Genomic DNA, 23,122 nt, shown 5'->3' with positions numbered 1-23,122 from the left:
TCACTTTGCCAGCCGATTCGGGCGATATTGTCATAAATATCATAGGCAGCGCAAAAGCGCTGCCTAAGTAAAGAATGATGTTGGCAAAATGTATTATTTATTCGTTTCCTTTAGACTAGGGCACTTCGTATCGAAGTTGTCGTACAAACTTCGAAAAGGGCTCATTCGATTGGAAATTGGAGTAGCTTGTGCCCTTTTTAATGGTCGAAAGTGATTGGAAGGCAATTAATACCCCTTCCACGCCCACCATTTCCCTAAACACATGTAATCAAAATTTTGGCATAGCCATTTTGTTCAGCGTACTTGTTTTCCAAATAGAAAATATGTTTTTAAGGAGGACACTCCCCCACAGCCCACAGGGAGAGGGTTTTAAGCTATGTCTTGGGGGCATATAAGAACGATGTTGGCACAATGTATTATTTTTTTTTCCTTTTGACCAGGACACTTCGTACCCAAGAAGTTGTCGTAGAAACTTCGAAAAGGGCTCATTCAATTGGAAATTCCCCTTCGACGCCCACCATTTTCCCAAACACATCCAATCAAAATTTTGAGATAGCCATTTTGTTCAGCGTACTTATTTTCCAGATAGAAATTATGTTTTTGAGGAGGACACTCCCCCACAGCCCTCAGGGCAAGGGTTGTAAATTATGCCCTGGGGGCATTTAAGGCTTTTATAGAAAGTGTTGTCGTAGAAACTTCAAAAAAAACTCATTCAATTGGAAATTCAAAGAGCTAGTGCCCTTTTTAATAGCCGGAAGTGATTGGAGGGCATCTAACCCTCCTCTCAAGCCCACTTTTTCCCCAAACACATCCAATCAAAATTTTGAGATAGCCATTTTCTTCAACGTAGTTGAAAGTTCTGGAAATTAGATCTTTGAGAATGACAACTCCCCACAGCCCACAGGGCAAGGGTTGTAAGTTATGCCCTGGGGGCATATAAGGTTATTATATAAAGGGTTGTCATACAAACTTCGAAAAGGGCTTATTCGATTGCAAATTGAAATGGCTAGTGCCCTTTTTAATACTTGAAAGTGATTGGAAGGCAACTAACACCCCTTCCACGCCAACCCTTTCCTCAAACACATCCAATCAAAATTTTGAGATAGCCATTTTGTTCAGCGCAGTTGATTCCCAGATAAAAACTATGTTTTTGAGGAGGACAATCCCCCACAGCCCACAGGGAGAGGGTTTTAAGTTATGTCTTGGGGGCATATAAGAACGATGTTGGCATAATGTATTATTTTTTTTTTCTTTTGACCAGGACACTTCGTACCCAAGAAGTTGTAGTAGAAACTTCGAAAAGGGCTCATTCAATTGGAAATTCCCCTTCGACGCCCAACATTTTCCCAAACAAATCCAATCAAAATTTTGAGATAGCTATTTTTTTCAGCGTACTTATTTTCCAGATAGAAATTATGTTTTTGAGGAGGACACTCCCCCACAGCCCTCAGGGCAAGGGTTGTAAATTATGCCCTGGGGGCATTTAAGGCTTTTATAGAAAGCGTTGTCGTAGAAACTTCAAAAAAAGCTCATACGATTGAAAATTCAAAGAGCTAGTGCCCCTTATCATTTCCAGAAGCGATCGGAGAGCAACTAACCCTCCTCTCAAGCTCAACTGTTACCAAGACGCATCCAATAACAGTTTTGAGATAGCCATTTTGTTCAACGTAGTTGAAAGTACTGGAAATTAGGTCTTTGAGAATGACAACTCCCCACAGCCCAAAGGGCAAGGGTTGTAAGTTATGCCCTTGGGGCGTATAAAGTTTTCATAGAACGGGTTGTCGTATAAACTTCAAAAACGGCTTATTTAATTAGAAATTGAAATGGTTAGTGCCCTTTCTAATATTTGAAAGTTATTGAGAGGCACCTAACCCCCCTTCCACGCCAACCCTTTCCTCAAACACATCCAATCAAAATTTTGAGATAGCCATTTTGTTCAGCGCAGTTGACTTCCATATAAAAATTATGTTTTTGAGGAGGACACTCCCCCACAGCTCTTTTGGCAAGGGTAATAAGTTATACCCTGGGGGCACATAAGATTTTTATAGAAAGCGCTGTCATAGAAACTTCAAAAAAGGCTCGTTCGATTCGAAATTCAAAGGGCTAGTGCCCTTTTTAAGGGTCGAAAGTGATTGGAGAGTAACTAACCTCCCTCTCATGCCAAACTTTTCACCAAACACATCCGATCTAAATTTTGAGATAGCCATTTTGTTTAACGTAGTTGAAAATTCTGGAAATTAGGTCTTTGAGGATGACAATCCCCCCACAGCCCTCCGGGCAAGGGGTGTAAGTTATGCCCTGGGGGTATATAAGTTTTTATAGAAAGCATTGTCATAGAAACTTCAAAAAGGGCTCATTTGATTGGAAATTGGATTTGCTAGTGCCCTTTCTAATAGCCGAAAGCGATTGGAATGCAACTAAACACCCCTTCCACGCCCATCATTTCCCCAAACACATCCAATCAAAATTCTGAGATAGCCATTTTGTTCCACGCAGTTGAAAGTTCTGAAAATTATACTTTTGAGCTGGACACTCCTCCCATAGTCTTCAGGGCAAGGGTTATAAGTTATACCCTGGGGCATATAAGGTTTTTATTGAAATCTTTGTCGTAGAAACTTGAAAAAATACTAATTCGATTGGAAATTCAAAGGGCTAGTGCCCTTTTTTAATAGTCGAAAGTGATTGGAGGGCAACTAATCCCCCTCTCACGCCCACCATTTCCCCAAACACATTCAATCAAAACTTAGAGATGACCATTTTGTTCAACATAGTTGAAAGTTCTGGACATTATGTAATTGAGGATGACAAACCCCCCAGAGCCCCCAGGGAAAAGGTTTTAAGTCATGCCCTGGGGCACATTAGATTTTTATAGATAGTGTTGTCGTAAAAACTTCAAAAGGGGCTCATTCAATTGAAAATTGAGAGGACTAGAGCCCTTTTTAATCGTCAAAAGTGATTTGAGGGCAACTAACCCCCCTCTTACGCCCACCATTTCCCCAAACACATTCAATCAAAGTTTTCAGATAGTCGTTTTGTTCAACATAGTAGAAAATTCTGGAAATTAGGTCTTTGAGGATGGCAACCCACCCCAGTCCTCAGGGCAAGGGTTGTAAGTTATACCCTGGGGGAATATAAGGTTTACATTGAAAGCGTTGTCGTAGAAACTTACAAAGGGCTCATTTGATTGGAAATTGAAAGGGCTAGTGTCCTTTTTAATAGTCGAAAGAGATTGGAGGGCAACTAACCCACATTTCACGCCTACAATTTTCCCAAACACATCCAATCAAACTTTTCAGATAGCCGTTTTGGTTTAACGTAGTTGAAAGTTCTGAAAATTAGGTCCTTGAGGATGACAACCCGCCTCACAGCGCTTAGGGTAAGTGTTGTAATTTATATCCTGGGGGCACATAAGGTGTTTATAGAAAGCGTGGTCGTAGAAACTCAAAAAGGGCTCATTCGATTGTGATTGTGATCTCATTCGAAAGTGATTGGAAGGCTTGACATTTTTATAGTAAAAATCGGTGTGGGTATAATTTATTATTTTTTGTGCTTGTTTAGACCAGGGCACTTCCTATCGAAGGAGTTGTCGTAGGAACTTCGAAAAGGGCTCATTCGATTGAAAATAGAAAGGGCTGATGCCCTTTTTGATAGTCGAAAGTGATTGGAGGGCACCTAAATCCCCTCCCACCCCCACCCTCCCTTAAAACCAATTTTATGACAAATATTTTCTTTTGTACTTAATATTGAAAATAAACATTAAAATTATAGTAACATTTTGAACTGATGAGCTTTCAGCAATTAATAACATTATACATCAAATATTCAGTGTAATTTATTAGCTCTTTTTAAAGTTGTTAAAGACGAATATAGTTTCCCTACAAACAAGTGTTTGGATACTGCCTCCTTTCCTAACTGTAAATAAAAACCAAAAGCCTACTGCGTCATTGGCGCTTAACTGAAAACGAATTATATTACAAATATTTTCTTTTCCAGTTCTTGCAGCATTGAAAATAGAAATACAATTACAATGAAATAAATTCTTGAACTGATGGATCTTTCAACAAATAATATAATTATTAATCAAATATTTATTTTGATGTTGTTTATACTTTCCAAGACTGTTCAAGACTCATATAGTTTTCAGTAAAGCGCCAATGACACAGTAGGCTTTAGACTTTTACAGTGAGAGGAGGCAATCATGCCCAAACTCTTGTTTGTAGTGATTTTTGTTCGTTTCAAGCTTGATTTGCTCATTCAATTTAAGTTTCACTCGTTCTGAGATTTATTTATTAATTTACATTAATAGCTATTGTATGTTTGTTTGCATTGATTGTTCATATAATTTCTGTTCGTTTTTAGTTTCATTTATACTTCAAAAGGAAAATATTTTTTTTTCGTTTTAAGCTTGATTTTCATATTCAATCTAAGCATTACTCTCGTTAAGATCTATTGATTCAATTACATTATTACTTGTTGTATTTTTTTGCTACGATTGTTTATTTAATTTCTGTTCGTTTTGGGTTTCAAATATTCTTAAATAGTAATTTCTGGTCGTTTTGAATTTGAATCTTAAAAGGTATTTGTATAAGCTGAGCTTAAGTTTAAAATGACCTTTACTTTTCTTTGAAAAACCCATTTTTCGGAAAGTTTTTTTTATTAATTTTTGCTCGTTTTGATTGCAAAAAATTTTAAGTTTTTAGAAATTCCTTATTTCAAAATCAAACTTAAAAAAAAAAAATATCAAATATTTATCAAAGTATGAAAACTGATATCAAAGTAACAATATCAAAGTGAAAAAATGGATTTGTGTCAACCTCGGACTTTTTATTATCTGATGTTTGAACTATTTTTAACAAAATTGCTATCTCAAAATTTTTATCGGATGGGTTTGGGGAAAAAGGGCGTGCGGGGACTAGATTAAGCTTAGGTTCCTTTTGACTCTTTAAAAGTGAACTAGAACTTTCTATTCTAAATCATATGAACCCTCTCTGAAGCTTACACGAGTATCCCTTCTATAAGAACCATATATATCCCCAGAGTATAACTTACAACGCCTGTCCCTGGGCCCTGGGGGGTTGTGTCGACCCTGGAGTTTTAATATCTGATGGTTGAACTACTTTTAACAAAATGGTCATCTGAAATTTTTATCGGATGGGTTTGTCCATACGATACACCCAAAGACGTGGAGGGCGGGAAGGGCTAGGTGCAATCTGATCTCTTTTAACCCCTAGAAAATGAACTACAACTTTTAATTTCCATTCAAATGAACCCTCTCTGAAGTTTATACGAGCATACCTTCCATAAGAACCATATATGCCCCCTGAGCAATACTTACAGCGCCTGCCCCGGCCCTGGGAGGAGGGGTGTCGACACAGAAGTTTCCTTATCTGACCTTTGAATTATTTTTAACGAAATGACCATACGTAAAGGAGTTTTTGTTATGTGATCTTTGAACTATTTTTAACAAAATGGCTACCTCAAATTGGGGAGGCCAGTTGCCCTCCGATCGCTTTTGATTCTTTAAAAGGGCACAAAAATTCTCAATTTCCAAACGGATGAGACCCTTTTGAAGTTTATACGACGACCCCTTCTATATGAAGTGCCTCTGGGAAAAAAATAAATGGAGTGTGGAGGGAGGCTAGCTGCCCTCCAATCACTTTTGACTCTTAAAAAAGTGAATTACAACTTTCAATTTCCAATCAAATGAGCCGTCTAGGAAGTTTATACGATCATCCCTTCCATAACAACCATATATACCCCCATGGCATAACTTACAACGCCCACCCCCGGGCCCTGGGGGGCTGTATCGACACCGGAGTTTTTTGTTATCAGAACTTTTTGCTATTTTTAACAAAATTTATATCTCAAAATTTTTATCAGATGCATTTCGGGCGTGAAGGGGGGGGGGGCTGTTGCCCTCCAATCTCTTTTGACTCTTAAAAAGTAAACAAAAATTTTCCATTTTCAATCAAATGAGCCCTCTCCGAAGTTTATACAAGCATCCCTTCCATAAGAACTATATATGCTCCTAGAGCATTACTCATAAAGCCTGTCTCCGGGCCCTGGCGGGTTCTGTCGACACATATATTTTTCTTATCTGAACTTTGAACTATTTTTAATGAAATGGCTATTATAAAAATTTTATTGCATGGGCTTGGGGAAAAATGGTGGGTGGGGGGCTAGTTGCCCTCGGATATCTTTTGACTCTTAAAAATTGAACTAGAACTTTCAGTTTCCTATCAAATTAGTCCCATCTGAAGTTTATACGAGCGTTCTTTTCATAAGAACCATATATACCCCACGGACAACACTTACGCATATACCCCAGGCTCTTGGGGGAGTTTTTGCTTTCTGGATTATTTAAAATATACAAAAAACTGGCAATCTAAAAAGTATTTTCAACCAGGGTGTGGGAAGAAGAGCAGGGAGGGGCTAGTTTAACTCACTTGAATCTTAAACAGTAAACTAAAACTTTCATTTTCCAATAAAATGAGCCCTCTATAAGGTTTATACGAGCATCCCTTTCATTAGAACCATAATGCCCTTAGGGCAAAACTTGGAACACATCCCCCTGTGCCCTGGGGGGTTCTATTGACACCGGATTTTTTCTTATCCGACCTTTAAACTATTTTTAAGAAAATGTCTATCTTAAAATTTCATTCAGATGGGTTTTGAAAAAGAAGGCGAGGGAGGGGGGCTAGCTGCCCTCGGATATCTTTTGACAGTTAAAAAGTGAGCTCGAACTTTCAATATCCAATCAAATGAGCCCTCTCTGAATTTTATACGAGCATCCCTTTCATACGAACAATATATGCCACAGGGAGTAGCTTACAACGCCTGCCCCCGGGCCCTGGGCGGTTGTGACGACACCTGAGTTTTTTTTATCTGACTTTTGAGCAATGTTTAACTTAATGGCTATCTCAAAATTTTTATTGGATGCGTTTGGGGAAAAAGAGGCGTGGGGGGGGGGGCTAGTTGCCATCCAATCTATTTTGACTCTAAATCACTGAACTAGAACTTTCAATTTCAAATCAAACGAGCCATCTCTGAATTTTTTACGAGCATCCCTTCAATAAGAACCATATATTCCCCCAAAGCATAACTTAAAACACCTGCCCTCGGGCCCTGGGGGGCTGTGTTAACCTCTGAGTTTTCGTTATATGGTCTTTGAACCATTTAAAAAAAAGCTATCTCAAGTTCTTATCGGATGGGTTAGAGGGAAAAACAGCGTGGAGAGGGGGGGGGGCTAGCTTCAATCTCTTTTGACTCTTAAAAAGTTAACTAGAACTTTCAGTTTCCAATCAAATGATCCCTCTTTGAAGTTCAGACGATCATCCCTTCCATAAGACCTATATATGCCCCCATGTCATAACCTACAACGCTTGCCCCCGGGCCCTAGTGGATTGTGTCAAGACCGGAATTTTTGTTATATGATCTTTGAACCATTTTTAACAAAATAGCTATCTTAAAATTTTTATTGAATGCATTGGCGAAATAGGGTTTGGGGGGGAGGTGGTTACCCTTAAATATCTTTTGACGCTTAAAAAGTGAACCAGAACTTTCAATTTCCAATCAAATGAGCCCTCGCTGAAGTTTATACGAGCATTCCTTCCATAAGAACCATATGGGCCCCCAGGGCATAACTTATAACCCTTGCCCCTGAAGACTGAGGGGGGAGTGTCCTGCTCAAACATATAATTTTTAGAACTTTAAACTACATTGAACAAAATGGCTACATCAAAATTTTGATAGGATGTGTTTGGGGAAATGGTGGGCGTGGAAGGGGTGTCAGTTGCCTTAGAATCACTTTCGACTATTAAAAAGGGAACTAGCCATTTAAATTTCCAATTGAATGAGCCCTTTCTGAAGTTTCTACGACAGCGTTGTCTATACAAAACCTTAAATACCCCCAGGGCATAACTTACAACCCTTGCCCTGAGGGCTGTGGGGGAGTTGTCTTCCTCAAAAACCATTTCCAGAATTTAAAACTACGTTTAACAAAATGGCTATCTCAAAATTTTGATTGGATGTGTTTGGGGAAAAGGTGGGCGTGAGAGGGGGGTTAGTTGCCCTCTAACCACTTTTGACTATTAAAAAGGGCACCAGCCCTTTGAATTTCCAATCAAACGAGCCTTTTTTAAAGTTTCTACGACAATGCCTTCTATAAAGACCTTATATGCCCTCAGGACACAACTTAAAACCCTTTCCCCGAGGGTTTTGGGGGAGTTTCCTCCTCAAAAATATTTTTTCTATCTGGTAATCAACTACGGTGAACAAATTGGATATCTAACAGTTTTGATTGGATGTGTTTGGGGGACTGATGGGTGTGGAGGGGGGGGGGGGGCTAGTAGCCCTGAAATCACGTTCAACTATTTAAAAGGGCCCTTGTCAACTGAATCTCCAGCCAAATGAGCCTTTTTTGAAGTTTCTACGACAACACCTTCTACAAAAACATTATATGCCCCCAGGGCATAACTAAAACCATGCCCCCAGGGAATAAAAATAAATAATAGTATAAAACTAATGAAAAAAGAAATAATAATAATAATAAAAGAAAATACTAAAGATAAAAAAAATGAGATACCACGTTAAAATCACAGCCCACACTCCAAATCAAATATTAATTTTTTGGAGAAAATCTAGATCGTTCAGTATGAATTCTAGGGCAAGGTAATTTAACTGAATGTCTTCTTAAGCTCTACCTATTCTGAACAAAACTGATTAGGGAAATTAATGGAAACTGATTATTTGAACTGATTAGGGAAACTAATGGAAACTAATTATTTGAACTGATTAGGGAAACTAATGGAAACTGATTATTTGAACTGATTAGGGAAATTAATGGAAACTGATTATTTGAACTGATTAGGGAAACTAATGGAAACTGATTATTTGAACTGATTAGGGAAACTAATGGAAAGTGTTTATTTGAACTGATTAAGGGAAACCTATACAACCATGTAGGCTATAACTTATAAAATTAGGAAAAAACCAATAATTCAATTTTTAATGAAAAAGACCTGAAAAAACAGTCATGCAGCAATTTTTAGAAGAGAAATAAAAAAAAAAAAACATAAAATTAAAAAAGGAAATAAGGGTGGAAAAAATAGTAAAAAAAAATCTAAAAACGAATGGCACAAAACAACTTCAGAAGAACAAGCTTTCCTTTGAAGGTATACAAGGTGGTTGTCTTTGGGGATGAACAGATTGTTAATGTTGGAATTTTAAGGGACAAAAAGCCTTGTCCGACTAAACTAATTAGTTTTGCTTACTTATTTCCATGGTTCAATGTGGCAACACTGACAAAAAAATTACGTCGTGGAGTTAAACAAGGGTAGCCCGTTATATTTAACAACGCAATTAGAATAGCCACACGGTACCTACTCACATATGTGATTGACGGCATTAGGGGTCGGCGCCGTTTATGTTTCTGTTTATTTTTTTTTTTCTACCCTTTTCTGTTATGTTTTTTTTTGGGAAAACAGAAAAAAAAGAAAAAAGGTAGCCGTTTTTTTAGTACCGTTCCCGTTTCTGTTTCGTTTTTTTTTATCGCCGTTTTTGGCGGTTCTGTTTTTTTTAAAACCCTTTTTATTCAATTTCCGTGTTTTGATTTTGTATATAAACATATCGCACTATAGCGACATTTATTGGATTTTAAAAAACAGGAGTAAAAGCTATAATATCTAAACTTACAGGAGGTCTTACTAGCCCCTCAGCTCGTACTGTTGCAAGACATCTAGTAACAGCAAAGAAAAGGAAGGTCAAGCAGCTCAAAGCTGAACTCCAGAAAGTCCGGAAAGTAAATTTGACCCTAGACTGCTGGTCTTCAAGAACGGGGTCTGGCTTTCTAGGTATTACAGCTCATTATGTGATGAAAAGCACTGATGGCAAGCTCACTTTGGTCCATAGAATCCTTGAGTTTAAAAGACTGAAAGTTGCTCACACTAGCGCCAACATTATTCGTGCAATCCGTAGTAGCCTCCAGAAGTTCAGAATTCTACGGAAACTCTACTTTATAATTACTGATTCGAGAGCTAATATAGTAAAGGCTCTCAGAGACGGTGACAGTATGCGAAGCTCATGCTTTGCACACAACCTGCATAATGTGGTGACTAATGCCCTTAAGCTGTGGGAATGCAGAAACCAGGCAGATTTAGTGAGCGTTCCCCACCTGAATGATTCAGGATCCAGTTCAGAATCTGATGACAACGTTGATACTGCTGAACAAGATGACTTTCCTGACCTGATTGTAGGAGATGATGACATTGAAGAAACTGGGTATACCGACTGCAGTAATGATGAAGATAGTAGCTCAGAATCAAATGATCCAGACCTTGAGAGCGATAGTGAGAGCTCAATACCTAGACAAAGAGGCGTATCTAGTGAAGTATTGACGCTGGGACCAGCACTGGTAAAAATACGAAAGCTGGTTAGAATCCTGAAAGTATCTTCCAAATCCCACGATCTTTTTGAAGCTATCTGCAAGATATATAATCTTAGTCCATCCATCACAAAAGACATGAATGTTCGATGGAACAGCACACTTACCATGATAGAAATGTATTGTGCCCGAAAAAAGCCACTGCGCAACTTCTTCAACCAAAACCTACGTGACGCTAAGATTAGAGAGCTCGAACTTCACAGCAATGAGTGGTCCATTATGGAAGCTGTCATTGAGGTTCTTCGCCCGTTCAAACAGGCAACAGTGATAGCTAGTGGATACAATTATGTTTCGGCAAGCAAAGTCATGCTGATGATTTAGGGATTACTGTTGTTCTGTCAGACTCCAGATACTAGTATTATGGCTGAGTCAATGAATGGGCTGAAGGAACTTCTAGTTGTTCAGCTCAGTAGATACTTTTCAGCCAGTCCTAAGTTCGATATGATGCTCTTCACAAGAGCTGGCTTTTTGGACCCTGCAATTTATAAAAAAATGACACGTGTAGACAGAGAGTCAACTCGTCAGTCCATCTCCTCTCCTCTCCAGCAATTCATCTCCGAACAGAGAAGCATAGAAGAACTCGATCCAATCCAATTGAACTCCACATCTTTCCCTATTGACGCCGCTCCTACTAAGGCAGGGACTAACCGAAAAGGGTCACCAGAGACTCTTGATCAAGAAGACAGCTTGTTTTCTAAGTTTCTCGGCACGACTGGGTTACGGATGAACTCTACGAGGCAAAATGCCAACAGTATGAGCATTGACCGCGTGGCAGCAAATATTATCAGGGCATATGAGGAGAGAGTTCCTGTGTTTTTGAGCGAGAGACGAAGATCAGGACAAAATAATTCTGATCCACTAGAATTTTGGTCTGATTACTTTTACACTTACCCGGAGTTAAGTGAAATTACATGTATGCATCTATCAGTCCCTGCAACTTCAGTTCCCAGTGAGAGTGCATTTAGTATTGCTGGGTACTTTACGCGAAAGCAGTGCTCACGAAGTACTGCAAAGTCAATTGAACTCCGAATGTTTTTAAGTGATAAATTTTAATTTATATGGTCTTTTCATATATTTTGTCTTTTTGTATATTTGGTCTTTTTTATTAATCTATATTAATAAATATTCACTTTACTCTCGTAAATATAAAGAAACTGAAAAAAAAAAACAGAAATATCTGTTAAAACGGCTGTTTTTTAATTAAAAACAGGTCGTTTCTGTTTTTAGGTAAAAAAACGGAAAAACAGAAAAAGATTTCCTTTTTTTTTTCACCGTTTGCGTTTCTGTTCCGTTTTTTCATTGCCGCTTTTTACCGTTTCTGTTTTGGCCAAAAACAGAAACGGTGCCGACCACTAGACGGCATCAACATTAGTCACTTATCATATGCTGATAATATTTTAGTTGCTTTCAGACAATTTAGTATCGATGCAGAATGCAGTTAATTCATTTCAATCACATATACGGCAGAGGATCGGAGATTAAACCTACTAAAACAGAATTCCTAGTGACAAATGATAATAATTGTTTCCAGGGTCATTCAATAAGGGTGGGATCGCAGAAAATTTTTATTAAAAATCCTTTAAATACTTTGGGTTGCCTTTAGGCCCAACATTTCAAGCTACGCTCGAGTTCGTAATATCGCCTGTATTGGAAACACTTAGAAAACCTTATGGCCTGCTAGTCTGAGGGAAAGGTTGTTTTGATAAACAAACACTTGCTAAAACTTAAAATTCAATGTTCGAGCCTCATGTATTCTTTATCATTCCATTTTTGAAGATATTAAGTAAAAGTGATAGAAAGCATATCCGCGTGTACTTTTTCCGGATTTGTAATTATTTTCTAGGAATGCCATTATGGTTCAAAAACGGGTATGATGTCCAAAAATATGGAATACTTGATGTCACTACAAAAACGGATCACCAATACGATCAATTTCTTAGACGATCTAGAGAAAATAATATCGATTTCCCCCTTAACTGTCTTGTTTGATGGATAAATAGTTTTTTTCACAGGGATCCGGGATTTAAACACCCCCCTCCCCGCCGCGTAAACCCCCCTCTCCCCTCAAAAAAATTCCCTACATGCAAAATTGAGCACCCAAAGAGAAAGTACAAAATAGGTACCTCTTTTATTTCTGCATAATGTCCAATATTTTTTTAGTTAGACAACATGGTCTTTAAATGATGCTAAAAAAAAACAAAAAAAACATAGTAGATAGTTCTTTTATTTCAAAATAGTACCCAATGTTTTCTTTAGTTATAATGCACGCTCTTCATATTACACTGGAAGAATTCGGGGGAGGGGGGTCTCCTAGACCCTTTGTCACCATAGCCTTAATAATTCTGAGCTATATATTATGAGTGTTTATGAGCTATTTATAAACGAGCTATGATCTATTTATGAGCTATTATGAGCTAATTATTATAGTCCTTTTATTCAGAAGTGTTATTTTGTAGTTTTCAAAGAGTAATTTATTATCAAGCTAATGTGAGCTATTGTGTTATAATCTTTTTATGAAGTTGTCTTGAGAGCTTTATAATGCTTGCCATTTTATCAGATCTTTTATAGGAATTACATAAAAAACAAGTTTTCTCTTTCACAAGAAAGTAAGAAGCAACATTAAAACTTGGCACAAACAGAAATTATTCTGTATATGAGGGGCGGGGGGTTCCCCTTCTTCAACCCTCGCTCGTTATGCTAAAGCCTCAAAGCTCTTCAAAAATACTTCTCACTTAAATACGTCGACCATTGTGTTTCAGTAGTTATTCTTATAGAATTGGAAAACAAGTCAAACTTTAGCGCAAAGAGTGAGGGTTAAAGAAAGGGCAGCCCCCCTCATATACGAAATAACGTCTGTTCGTTTTGAGTTTTCATGTTACTCCTTACTTTCAGTTGAAGACCTAGTTTTTTCATTTTTATTTAACTGCAGATCGTTTATCAAATCATGCCGGGAAATTTGCCTCCTCCTCCATGGAAAATTTTCCCCGGAAAATTCCTCCCGTGGAAAATTCCCCAGAAAAATTCCTCCTGTGTAAAATACTCCCTCCCTGGAAAATTCCCTCCGGATAATTCTCTCCTCGATGAAGATTCCCCGAAAAATTCCCCTGGAAAATTCTCTTTACTTTCATTTCAAAAATAAACTTTCAAATCATGCCGAAAATTTCCCTTCCTTGAGAAATTTTCCCCGGAAAAGTCTCCCCCATGAAAAGTTTCCGCCTCAAAAATTTCTGTATGTGTTCCAAGAAAAATTACTATTTTTAAACAATGAGAAAATTCCAGGTCATATCATCCACAGATGTATAGTTAATGGACCTTTAAACTATGCTGAACCAAACGGCTATCTCAAAATATTAATTATATGTCTTTGGGGGAAAAGGGGCGTGGGGGGCTAGTTGCTCTCCAATCTTTTTGGTGACTTAAAAAGAGTGCTAAAACTTCTAATTTTCGTTCTAATGAGTCCTCTCCCGATCTTCTAGGACCAATGATTCATACGATCACCCTTTGGGGAAATAAAAAAATAAAATCTTTCTTCTGCCAAAAAATTCAAAATTCAACGTTTTTGTAGACAGGAGCTTGAAACCTCTAAAATGGATTTCTCTGGTATACTGAATCTGATGGTGCGAATTTCATTAAGACCACTTGACTTTCTTAGGGTTCATTTCCTTTTTTTCAAAAATCAGGCGAATTTTCTCAGGTTCGTGGCTTTGGACGGGTGCCATTAAAATTAATGAACTTTATGTAGCTATAATCAGCATAAAAAGCGTACACTTTTGATGTATTAACTGGTATCAAAATCCTTTTTTTATGTTTTTGGTTACTATTGGTTCGACTTACACCTTACTATGTTTATTCGTTATACTATGTATCTGTTATAAATAAACTTCTATGAACAATCTTATATAAAGAGTTGAAAGCTTCTATAAATAAAAATACAAAATCTCGTATTTTTCTCCAAAAGTATTGTCACGCTTTGTTTTCCCCGCATGAGATCGTAGTACACCGGTTGTAGGGAGTCGGGGGAGGGTATTCAAAATGAAGTTTAAGTTTTATTGCCCATTTTAAGTAGCACGATAGGTCACTGAAAAAAGGGCCAACTCCTCCTATTTTGAGTCGTAAAATAACCATTTCTGCACCAATAATGCCAATGTGCTTACACCGACAAAAAAGCACATTATACAGTCTCCCAGTTTCATAAGCCAGGATGCCACATGAGGGCACAGTTGTCCTTTGACGCAAATACATTCTACCCAATATGAATGGTCATTATATACTATTTACCCAGTAATGATAGCTACTACTACTACTAAAAATTTACTTCAGCATCACAGCTTCGCACACTCCCCCTTCATCTCAATTTATTCAAAGCTTTACACCCTCCCAAAATATCCCCATTTCTCTTAAATTTTTCCTTACCACATCCTCCCACCCAATTCTGGGACGACCGGAAAGGGGCGTCACCATCAATGACAATAGTTATGCAGTGTTGTAAAATTGCACCAAATAAAGGATGAAAAAAGATATTGTTTCTGGATGAATTGGGATATATAAAGCTTAAAAATATTCTTTGACCAAAATTTTCAAACTTTCTAAGCAAGACCCTTCACTGGGAAAAAAAAGTTCCCCGTTAGAAAATTCCGTTGTAGCTAACAAAATCCTTGTTAGCAGTAAGTTGCTGCTTAACTGTTTTTACTTGTGTGAATTTAGAAAAATGAAAATGTAGGGAAAACGGGTATAATTTTTGTAAACAAAGCAGTGGAAAAAAAAAAAATTAATGTACCAGAGATAACCTAATTTATCATTCTGTTGTGTGTATTCTAACCATTTTCATGGTGATATTGGAAGTTATCAAGATGTAAGTTTTGTTTATTGTTTTCGTTTTCGTTTCCTTTATGTGTTTTGTTTAATTTAGCATAATTCATTTCGTTTTTTTTTGTGTTTTTATTTTCGTTGATAAAGGCTTCCCGGACATAAATTCTAAATATTCAGATTTCTTTATTATTTAAAGTTTGTTCCTTTTTTTTTGTTTTGTCCGCTCTATTGTTTAAAATTTTATGCCCGTTTTCACTATGTTTTCATTTTTTCAATTCTGTAAATGGAAAGGCAGTGGGGTCTAAGAAATTACTTGTGTGCCTATACAGTAATTTCCCTTTTTCAAATATACTATTGTTATCCTATGAAAGAAGACACAAGAACTCTCCCTTCTTATTATTATTTTTATATTTCTTAACATTGGACGTGATCGTCTTTTACTAGGTTGCTAGCTACCACTGCAACCCGGATAAGCTCCTTCTTCACATCATACCTTTGGCCAGTAACCCTAAAGTATTAACATAATATGTAGCTATTGATCCTTTTATTGGCTATATGTATATCTTCTTACTGCCTTACTGATTTCCTTACAGCCAATGGACAGGCAGAATTAGCATTAATTTTAATTGATCCAAACCTTGATCCAAGCAACATATTCTTTCTGCCTTGTTTTCCTCAAGTGCAATCAACTCTCTGCTCTATTTCCTTTGTTTGACTTTTTTCCCTATGTGATGTATATGTTGTATTGCATTTTATTTTTCCTTCTTTTACGTTATTAACCTACTTTCCTTATTTAACTGTTCTAATTATTTTTTTTAATTAATTGTCCGCTTGTTAACTGCTGTTATATGTACGTATATTTTCCAAGAACAAATACTATATGTGAACAATGGGCAAATTGCATAACTCAAAATCCTTTCCTCAGGCGCTGTGGGGGGGGGGGGGGGGTAATGTCATCCCCATGGGATGTTTTTTTTACCTTTAAAGTCAGGGGCTAATCTCCAGCAGTTTCATTTGGGCGAGGGGGGGCAAGAGGGGTGAATTCATACTAATGAATCCAGATAGTCAAGGATCCTGAGCTATATAATAGTTTTTTCATCAAAATTATCGGGGGACAACTACCCCCTTCCCCCCCCCCAACGACGCCCCTGTTTCAACTGTACCAAACAAAACGGTTATCTCAAAATTTTGATCAAATCAGATTGGGGGAAAAGGGGCATGGGAGTAGGGAAGGTTTCCCTCCAGTCTTTTTGTTCACTTAAAAAGAGAGCTAGAGCTTTTAATTTTCTTTCGAATGAACCTTCTCTCGATCTTATACTTATAAGGGTCACTGGTTCGATACGATCACCCTGGTGAAAAAAAAAAAAACTAGCATCCGTGATCTTTCTTCTATCAAAAAAAAGGAAAAGAACCCACATTTTTACAGATGGGAGCTTGAAACCTCTACAGTGGGGTTCTCTGATATGCGGAATTTGGTGGTGCTATTTTAATTAAAATTCCTTGACTTTTTGGTGGTGTTTCTCCCCTTTTTTGAAAATCAGGCAAATTTCCTCAGGCTCGAGACTTTTGATGGGCAAAATTAAACTTAAATGAATTTTATATATTTAGAATCAGAATAAAAAGTCCATTTGTTTGATGTATCTATTGTTATCAAAATTCCGTTTTCAACAGTTTCGGTTATTATTGAGCCAAACTATCCTTACGATGTCCATTATCATGAACTGTTTGATTTAAAATACCAATGGAAATGAAATCTGATCGTTTGAGCCTTAAAAAATATTAGGAAAATCAGGATCTAATTTTTAGTGAAAAAGGCCCCATTATGCAGTTTTCGGTGGCAACGGGCCCAAACAGTGACGGTTCTGGCCTCTCTTATACCCGGGGTAAAATCTTGACTAGCCCCCCCCCCCCCTGTATCCCCAACATTTTCAAGCTGAATAAAAAAAATATATTAACAAAATATATCACAAGACGACCCTCTGTAAATTATAAACAGGTTTGAAAACTAAATACATATAAAAAAAAACATTTAAATTACTTAAATTCAGGTTCAAGGAATTTTTATTTTCAAGAAATAGTTATGAAGATATGGGAAAAATGAAAATTTCGGATTTAATTTGCTTATACTTACCGTCAACTGTCCCCTTTACTTTATTTTAATAAAAACAAATGTTTCGCAACCCCCCCCCCCCGAAAAAAAATGTATGCATAGTTCCCAATAAGAAATATTATACGTATACAACTGGCAAATTTTATAACTTTAATAGGTACTTTCGCATTATCAGGGCCTTACCTCTGGGCTTAAACGCTATAGACTCGCAATGATAAAACCCGTTTTGTGACGTCTTATCTGTTGTAGAGCAGGCAATGATCGTAAGGTTTTCATTGCGTATACGATATTAAACTGTGTTTCTTTGGATTTTAGGGGGGAAGGTACCTAGGTTAGCTTAGGTTACATATCTAATATATTTCGGATTTAATTTGCTTATACTTACCGTCAACTGTCCCCTTTACTTTATTTTATTACAAACAAATGTCAAAAATTATAAAATAAATATAACCGTTAGATCATTTATTTGAAATTTTGCGCCTGGGGAAAGGGCCCCCTCTGTCCCCTTCTAAAACCACCTCTTTGCACAAATTTTAAAAAAGAAATGTAGGTGAAAATAGAGCACAAAATAAACGTAAAACCATTGGGCAGCAAGTAGCTTAAGAAGGGTAGCTTCTTATAAGGGTAACAAATGCCTCTTTTTCGAAAATCACTCTTTTGAGGAAAGTAGACAGCCGTTTGGTGGCTAGAATCACTCACTAGACAGCCATTGCTAGAATCACTCTGTCGAGCGAAGCAGATAGACATTTGGTGACCAGTTATCTGATGACCCATTTATGTATTTATTTCTTAACCTTTTAGGGAAATAAAAAATAGTTTAATTTTCGCAATTCACATCATTATTCACGGAGAAATCACTTTGCAAGAATCACTTCCGAGGAAAGTAAACAGCCTAGTCTCTAATCACTCAGTAGACAGCAATTACTAGAATCACTCTTTTGAGGAAAGTAGACAGCCAGCTATTTGATGATCTATTTATGTATATGTTTCTCAAAGTCCTAGCGAAATAAAAAAAAATATTTCAAATTCAGCAGATCGAAAATAAAGAAGATAAAGATTCAAATAACTAATAAAAGAAATATTACCTCTTTGCTAGAATCACTCTTTCGAGGAAAATGGACAACCATTCTTGATACTCGTCAGGAGATTTGAATATAAAAGTAGATGGGGTACTTTCGTCATTTGAAATTATTACTTCATATGTGTTTAATTGGCCAACTCTAACAGAAGTGTCCTAAAATTACAAAACATATGAGCTCTAAATACATTGCAAAGAAATTTAAAGCTGATTAGCAGGGCTTTTAATCGGGGAGAGGAGGGGGAAATTACACCTCTAGGTTTGGAATTTTTTTTTTGGTATTTTCATTAAAAAATAAACACCCCCCCTCCCTAGAACTTCAAGCCACTTTTTTTCGTATCTTTACTTAAAAAAAAATGAAATAAATCAAAAGTTCTAAAAGCTCCAGAGCGCGTAAATACATACATATATTACGTGATACCTTATGGAAACTTCAAAAATGTCAATAAGAAAAAAACCTCTTAAAAACTTCAAAAACTTTATAGAGAAAATTAAGTTGTTACGCTAAATTCTTTATATGACCAAATTCATTCAAAAAATTCCAGTGCGCGTAAATACATAACTTGCCTTAAGGTTCCTGCTGGATAATATGTGGCGTAGAGAGCGTAGCAACTTCGCTCCTCCAGGTGGACGAATCTGTTGCTATGAGGGGAGGGGGCCTCGTCAGCAGCAATGTCGGCCATGTTGAGAGACTTCTGTAGGTTTTCCTTCCACCTGGTCCAAGGTGTACCCCTCGGGTGCAACCAACCATTGGATGTGGAGTCGAAGCCGTATATAATTCTAGCAGGGATTGCCGGTGACTCCGAAAGAGATGCCTGACCCATCTGAGAGTTCGCTGGGCAATTTGAGTTGAGAATGGCACTTGGTAAGTAAGGGCGTGGAGCCTCTCGTTACTCACATAATCATCTCATCGGAGCCCCTTCATTCGACGGAGTTGTTTCGTGTGCCAAGCGTCTATCCTACTCATGACGGTGGAATTCAGGAGCCAGGTCGAGCAGGATTGAGTCTGGATTAGTTATATATGCCCATCTTCGTCCGCCTAGAATTATGGGGCGATCGCCAAACGGCATTGAGTCTTCCGACGACATAGAAAGCTTTCAAAAGTCGGCTACCAAGGTCTGCGTCCATGGAGCCATCGTTCAAAATAACGGAGCCAAGATAGGTAAAGTTAGTGACAACTTTTACATAGGCTCCACAAACTGTAATGAATTCCGGAGGGTCTAACTGGGCCTGGCGGTTCGCCTGTCATTATTTTTGTTTTTTGCCAGTTTACATTAAGCCTGACTTTTGCAGCTTCGTATATCAATATAAAAAGTACATTACAAAAGATACCATAGCACACGTTAATGAGTGACTAGTGATCCCTCAAGCAATGTTCTAGTGGATAATTCAAAGGAATTAATGATCAAAGATTTCAACTATGTAATATACAAAATGTAGTAAAATACTTAAGGAATAGAAACGTGCGTGAAATCAACCTATAAACAGTTCCAGGCGATAAAATGTAATATTAGAAACGTCATACAGAAACTTAAAATGCAATTCCATAATTCCTCAAAATGCTCCTACTCCAAAAATTCCAGTTTACGTAAATACAAGCATATGGTGTTTAGTACACGGTTTTACGCTTTATGTCCAAGTGAGAATCTCAAAGAAATCATAGAAATACAACCTCAACTGCGTCGAAAAGATTTTTTTGTTTACTACTCATAGTTTGACAATATATAGTGAGCCAACGTGCTTTTAGCGAACCTTTAAAATACTTCGGCCGGGAATGTAATGCGTGGTTGGGGGCAAATCCACCGACGCTTCCCATGTTCTCCCACAGATTTCTCAAGGTACTCATTTAGAAACTGGGTCAACTCTGGCTGAGCTTACAGAGTCACACTATTAACTCCTTTTTCAAATCAAATAGCCAGCAACACCAGGCCTCGAACCTCTGTCCTCAGGATTTCAAGTCCAGCGCGCTAGCCACTCGACTGCAGTGAAAATGAAATATGATGGTTTGTATTCGTTAAATGGAAACTTGTAATGCCATTTAGAGGCAGCGCCTCTAGCATACGCTGCCAATGCTTTCAAGTAGCCTTTAAAAAAGACAAACAGGGCCGTATCCTGTCTTCTTTCGGAGAGGGATTATTTTTTCAGGGGGGGGGGGGAGTACAAAAACTCTAAGAAACGCATCAAAAATTTGTCTCTATGCATTTTCGTTACGTTTCTACGAGTCGGACAAACATTTCAGGGAGGGGTTCAAACACCGCCCCCTGGATGCATCCTTGAAGCCAAACATGAGATGCAAACAATTTCTTAGACCAAAACTGTCTTTCCATTTAAAAACAAGAGAAAAAAATCCCAAGAAAATCATTTGTATACAAAACAAGTGAAACGTATATAAAATAGTGGAGAACAGAAATACTCGAATATTTCTTTTCACATCCAAAATTCTTTTCTTTATTTTATTTTTTGTTTTTAAGGAAACAGTCATTTGTGAAAAAAACAATAAGAAGCTAAAGAACGAAACTGGAATTTAAGAAAAACAACACAAAGTAATGACAAATAAGAAAAAAGAAAAAAAAGAGTGAAAACAATAACAAAACGCATATTAATGTCAAAACCATTTCTACTCTGTGGTAAAAAGCGGCAAAAGATCATAATCTTGGACGGATTCGAAATCCGTACTTGCACATAATTTTACAATTTGTATATGGATATAATTTACTAATTAATATTTAGATATAATTACTGAGCCAATATTTTAGAGCGCCAGTTCATGTACCAATTTTAAAAATTTTCCTGAATTTGAAAATTTGTGCCTCATAATCACATGTCTTAGAAACGAAGATAAAATGCTGTGACTTCTTGCAAAGTGAGCTCAGTTGTTGGCTTGTAATTTGAAAATTTGTAAGTTTTACTAAACCAGGAAAAAAAAAATTATTTTCGCTAAGGAGTGTCTTTTGGTAAACATTTTAGTAAATTTAGAAAAATTGGTAAAAATAAATAATAAATAAATTAAGTATTTTATCACAAGCCCTATTACAGCCGGATTTACTTTAAACACCAAGAAAAAATGAAACAACAATGAACCAAGCTTACAACAAAGCTTAGAAACGAATTAAAAATGAAATATGTCATGCATATAATGGTCAGAAAAAAAGATTTAAACAATTTAGTTAAATATAGAAACAGAATGTCCAAAATTAGTAAATATATATATATATATATATATATATATATATATATATATATATATATATATATATATATATACATATATATATATATATATATATATATATATATATATATATATATATATATATATATATATATATATATATATATATATATATATATATATATATATATATATATATATATATATATATAATATACTATATATAAATATACTATATATATATACTATATATATATACTATATATATATATATATATATATATATATATATATATATATATATATATATATATATATATATATATATATATATATATATATATATATATATATAAAAAAAAAAAAAAAAAAAAAAAAAAAAAAAAAAAAAAAAAAAAAAAAAAAAAAAAAAAAAAAAAAAAAAAAAAAAAAAAAAAAAAAAAAAAAAAAAAAAAAAAAAAAAAAAAAAAAAAAAAAAAAAAAAAAAAAAAAAAAAAAAAAAAAAAAAAAAAAAAAAAAAAAAAAAAAAAAAAAAAAAAAAAATATATATATATATATATATATATTATAATATTATATTATAATAAGTAAAATACAAAAGGAATGGCGGAAAAGGAGGGGGGAAGAGTATTCAATCATTTAGAATAAAAATTGTGCAGGGAACAATAGTTCTTCTATATGTTTCTCTGGAAATATTTTAGAGACACAGTAAGACCGTGTCCCTCAACTTTCAAAACTCCATTAATATTAAGACAAATAATCATTTTTGTTTATTTAATATAGCTTTTAAGCAACCTTATAAATTTTATAGTTTTACGAGAAATCTCGGAACTGACAATTATGTAATTTAATATATATATATATATATATATATATATATATATATATATATATATATATATATATATATATATATATATATATATATATATATATATATATATATATATATATATATATATATATATATATATGTTATATAATGTGTGTATATATATAATGTATATAAATATATAAACATATATATATATATATATAATGTGTGGGAAAAAATCTTCTAATTTTCCTGTGAGATTTTGGAGGCCCAGTAGAACCTTTTCCTTCACTTAGTTTCAAAATTTATAATAACAAAGAATGTGCCAACAATGAGTTAATTCCGAAGTAAGATAAAATTTACTGTATTGTAAAAAAAGACACGAGAACAAAGTGTTAGACGAATTCATCAGTCGAACATATGCAACAACGTCAGTCGACGAATTCGAACTAAACGACTTGTAACGGATTCGACTTGTATTGAATTCTTTACATCCTCTACGGAATATTTTAGAGGCTCAGTGGGGCCCCAACCCCGATTAGTCCCAAATTTTACATTGATGAAGAAAGAATCAAAATTCATATTAACTAAGAAATTAGTACCATTATAAATAATAACCTCATTTTGGAAATAAGGTTGTTCAGTAATGAAAATAAGACAAATAATTATTTTCCCTTATTTCATACTGCTTTGAACAC

At 35.8% G+C, this 23,122-nt stretch overlaps 1 protein-coding gene across 4 annotated transcripts in view; it reads right to left on the bottom strand.

The window, feature by feature from the left end:
- LOC148952788 (rhotekin-like) overlaps positions 1-23,122 on the bottom strand; it is a 146,779-nt gene that overhangs the window by 5,748 nt on the left and 117,909 nt on the right. For all 4 annotated transcript variants that reach the window (XM_089088090.1, XM_089088091.1, XM_089088089.1 and 1 more), the window contains one exon: positions 18,446-18,594. In XM_089088090.1, the coding sequence (XP_088944216.1) occupies positions 18,446-18,594 (149 nt within the window). The remainder of the gene's footprint in view (positions 1-18,445; positions 18,595-23,122) is intronic.

This window comes from Artemia sp. Qi Xiang Cuo, chromosome 4, assembly GCF_049724085.1.
Source record: "Artemia sp. Qi Xiang Cuo chromosome 4, ASM4972408v1, whole genome shotgun sequence".
Lineage (NCBI taxonomy): Eukaryota > Metazoa > Arthropoda > Branchiopoda > Anostraca > Artemiidae > Artemia > Artemia sp. Qi Xiang Cuo.
The sequence above is the reverse complement of the archived record's forward strand: the minus strand, read 5'-3'. Positions and strand labels throughout refer to the sequence as shown.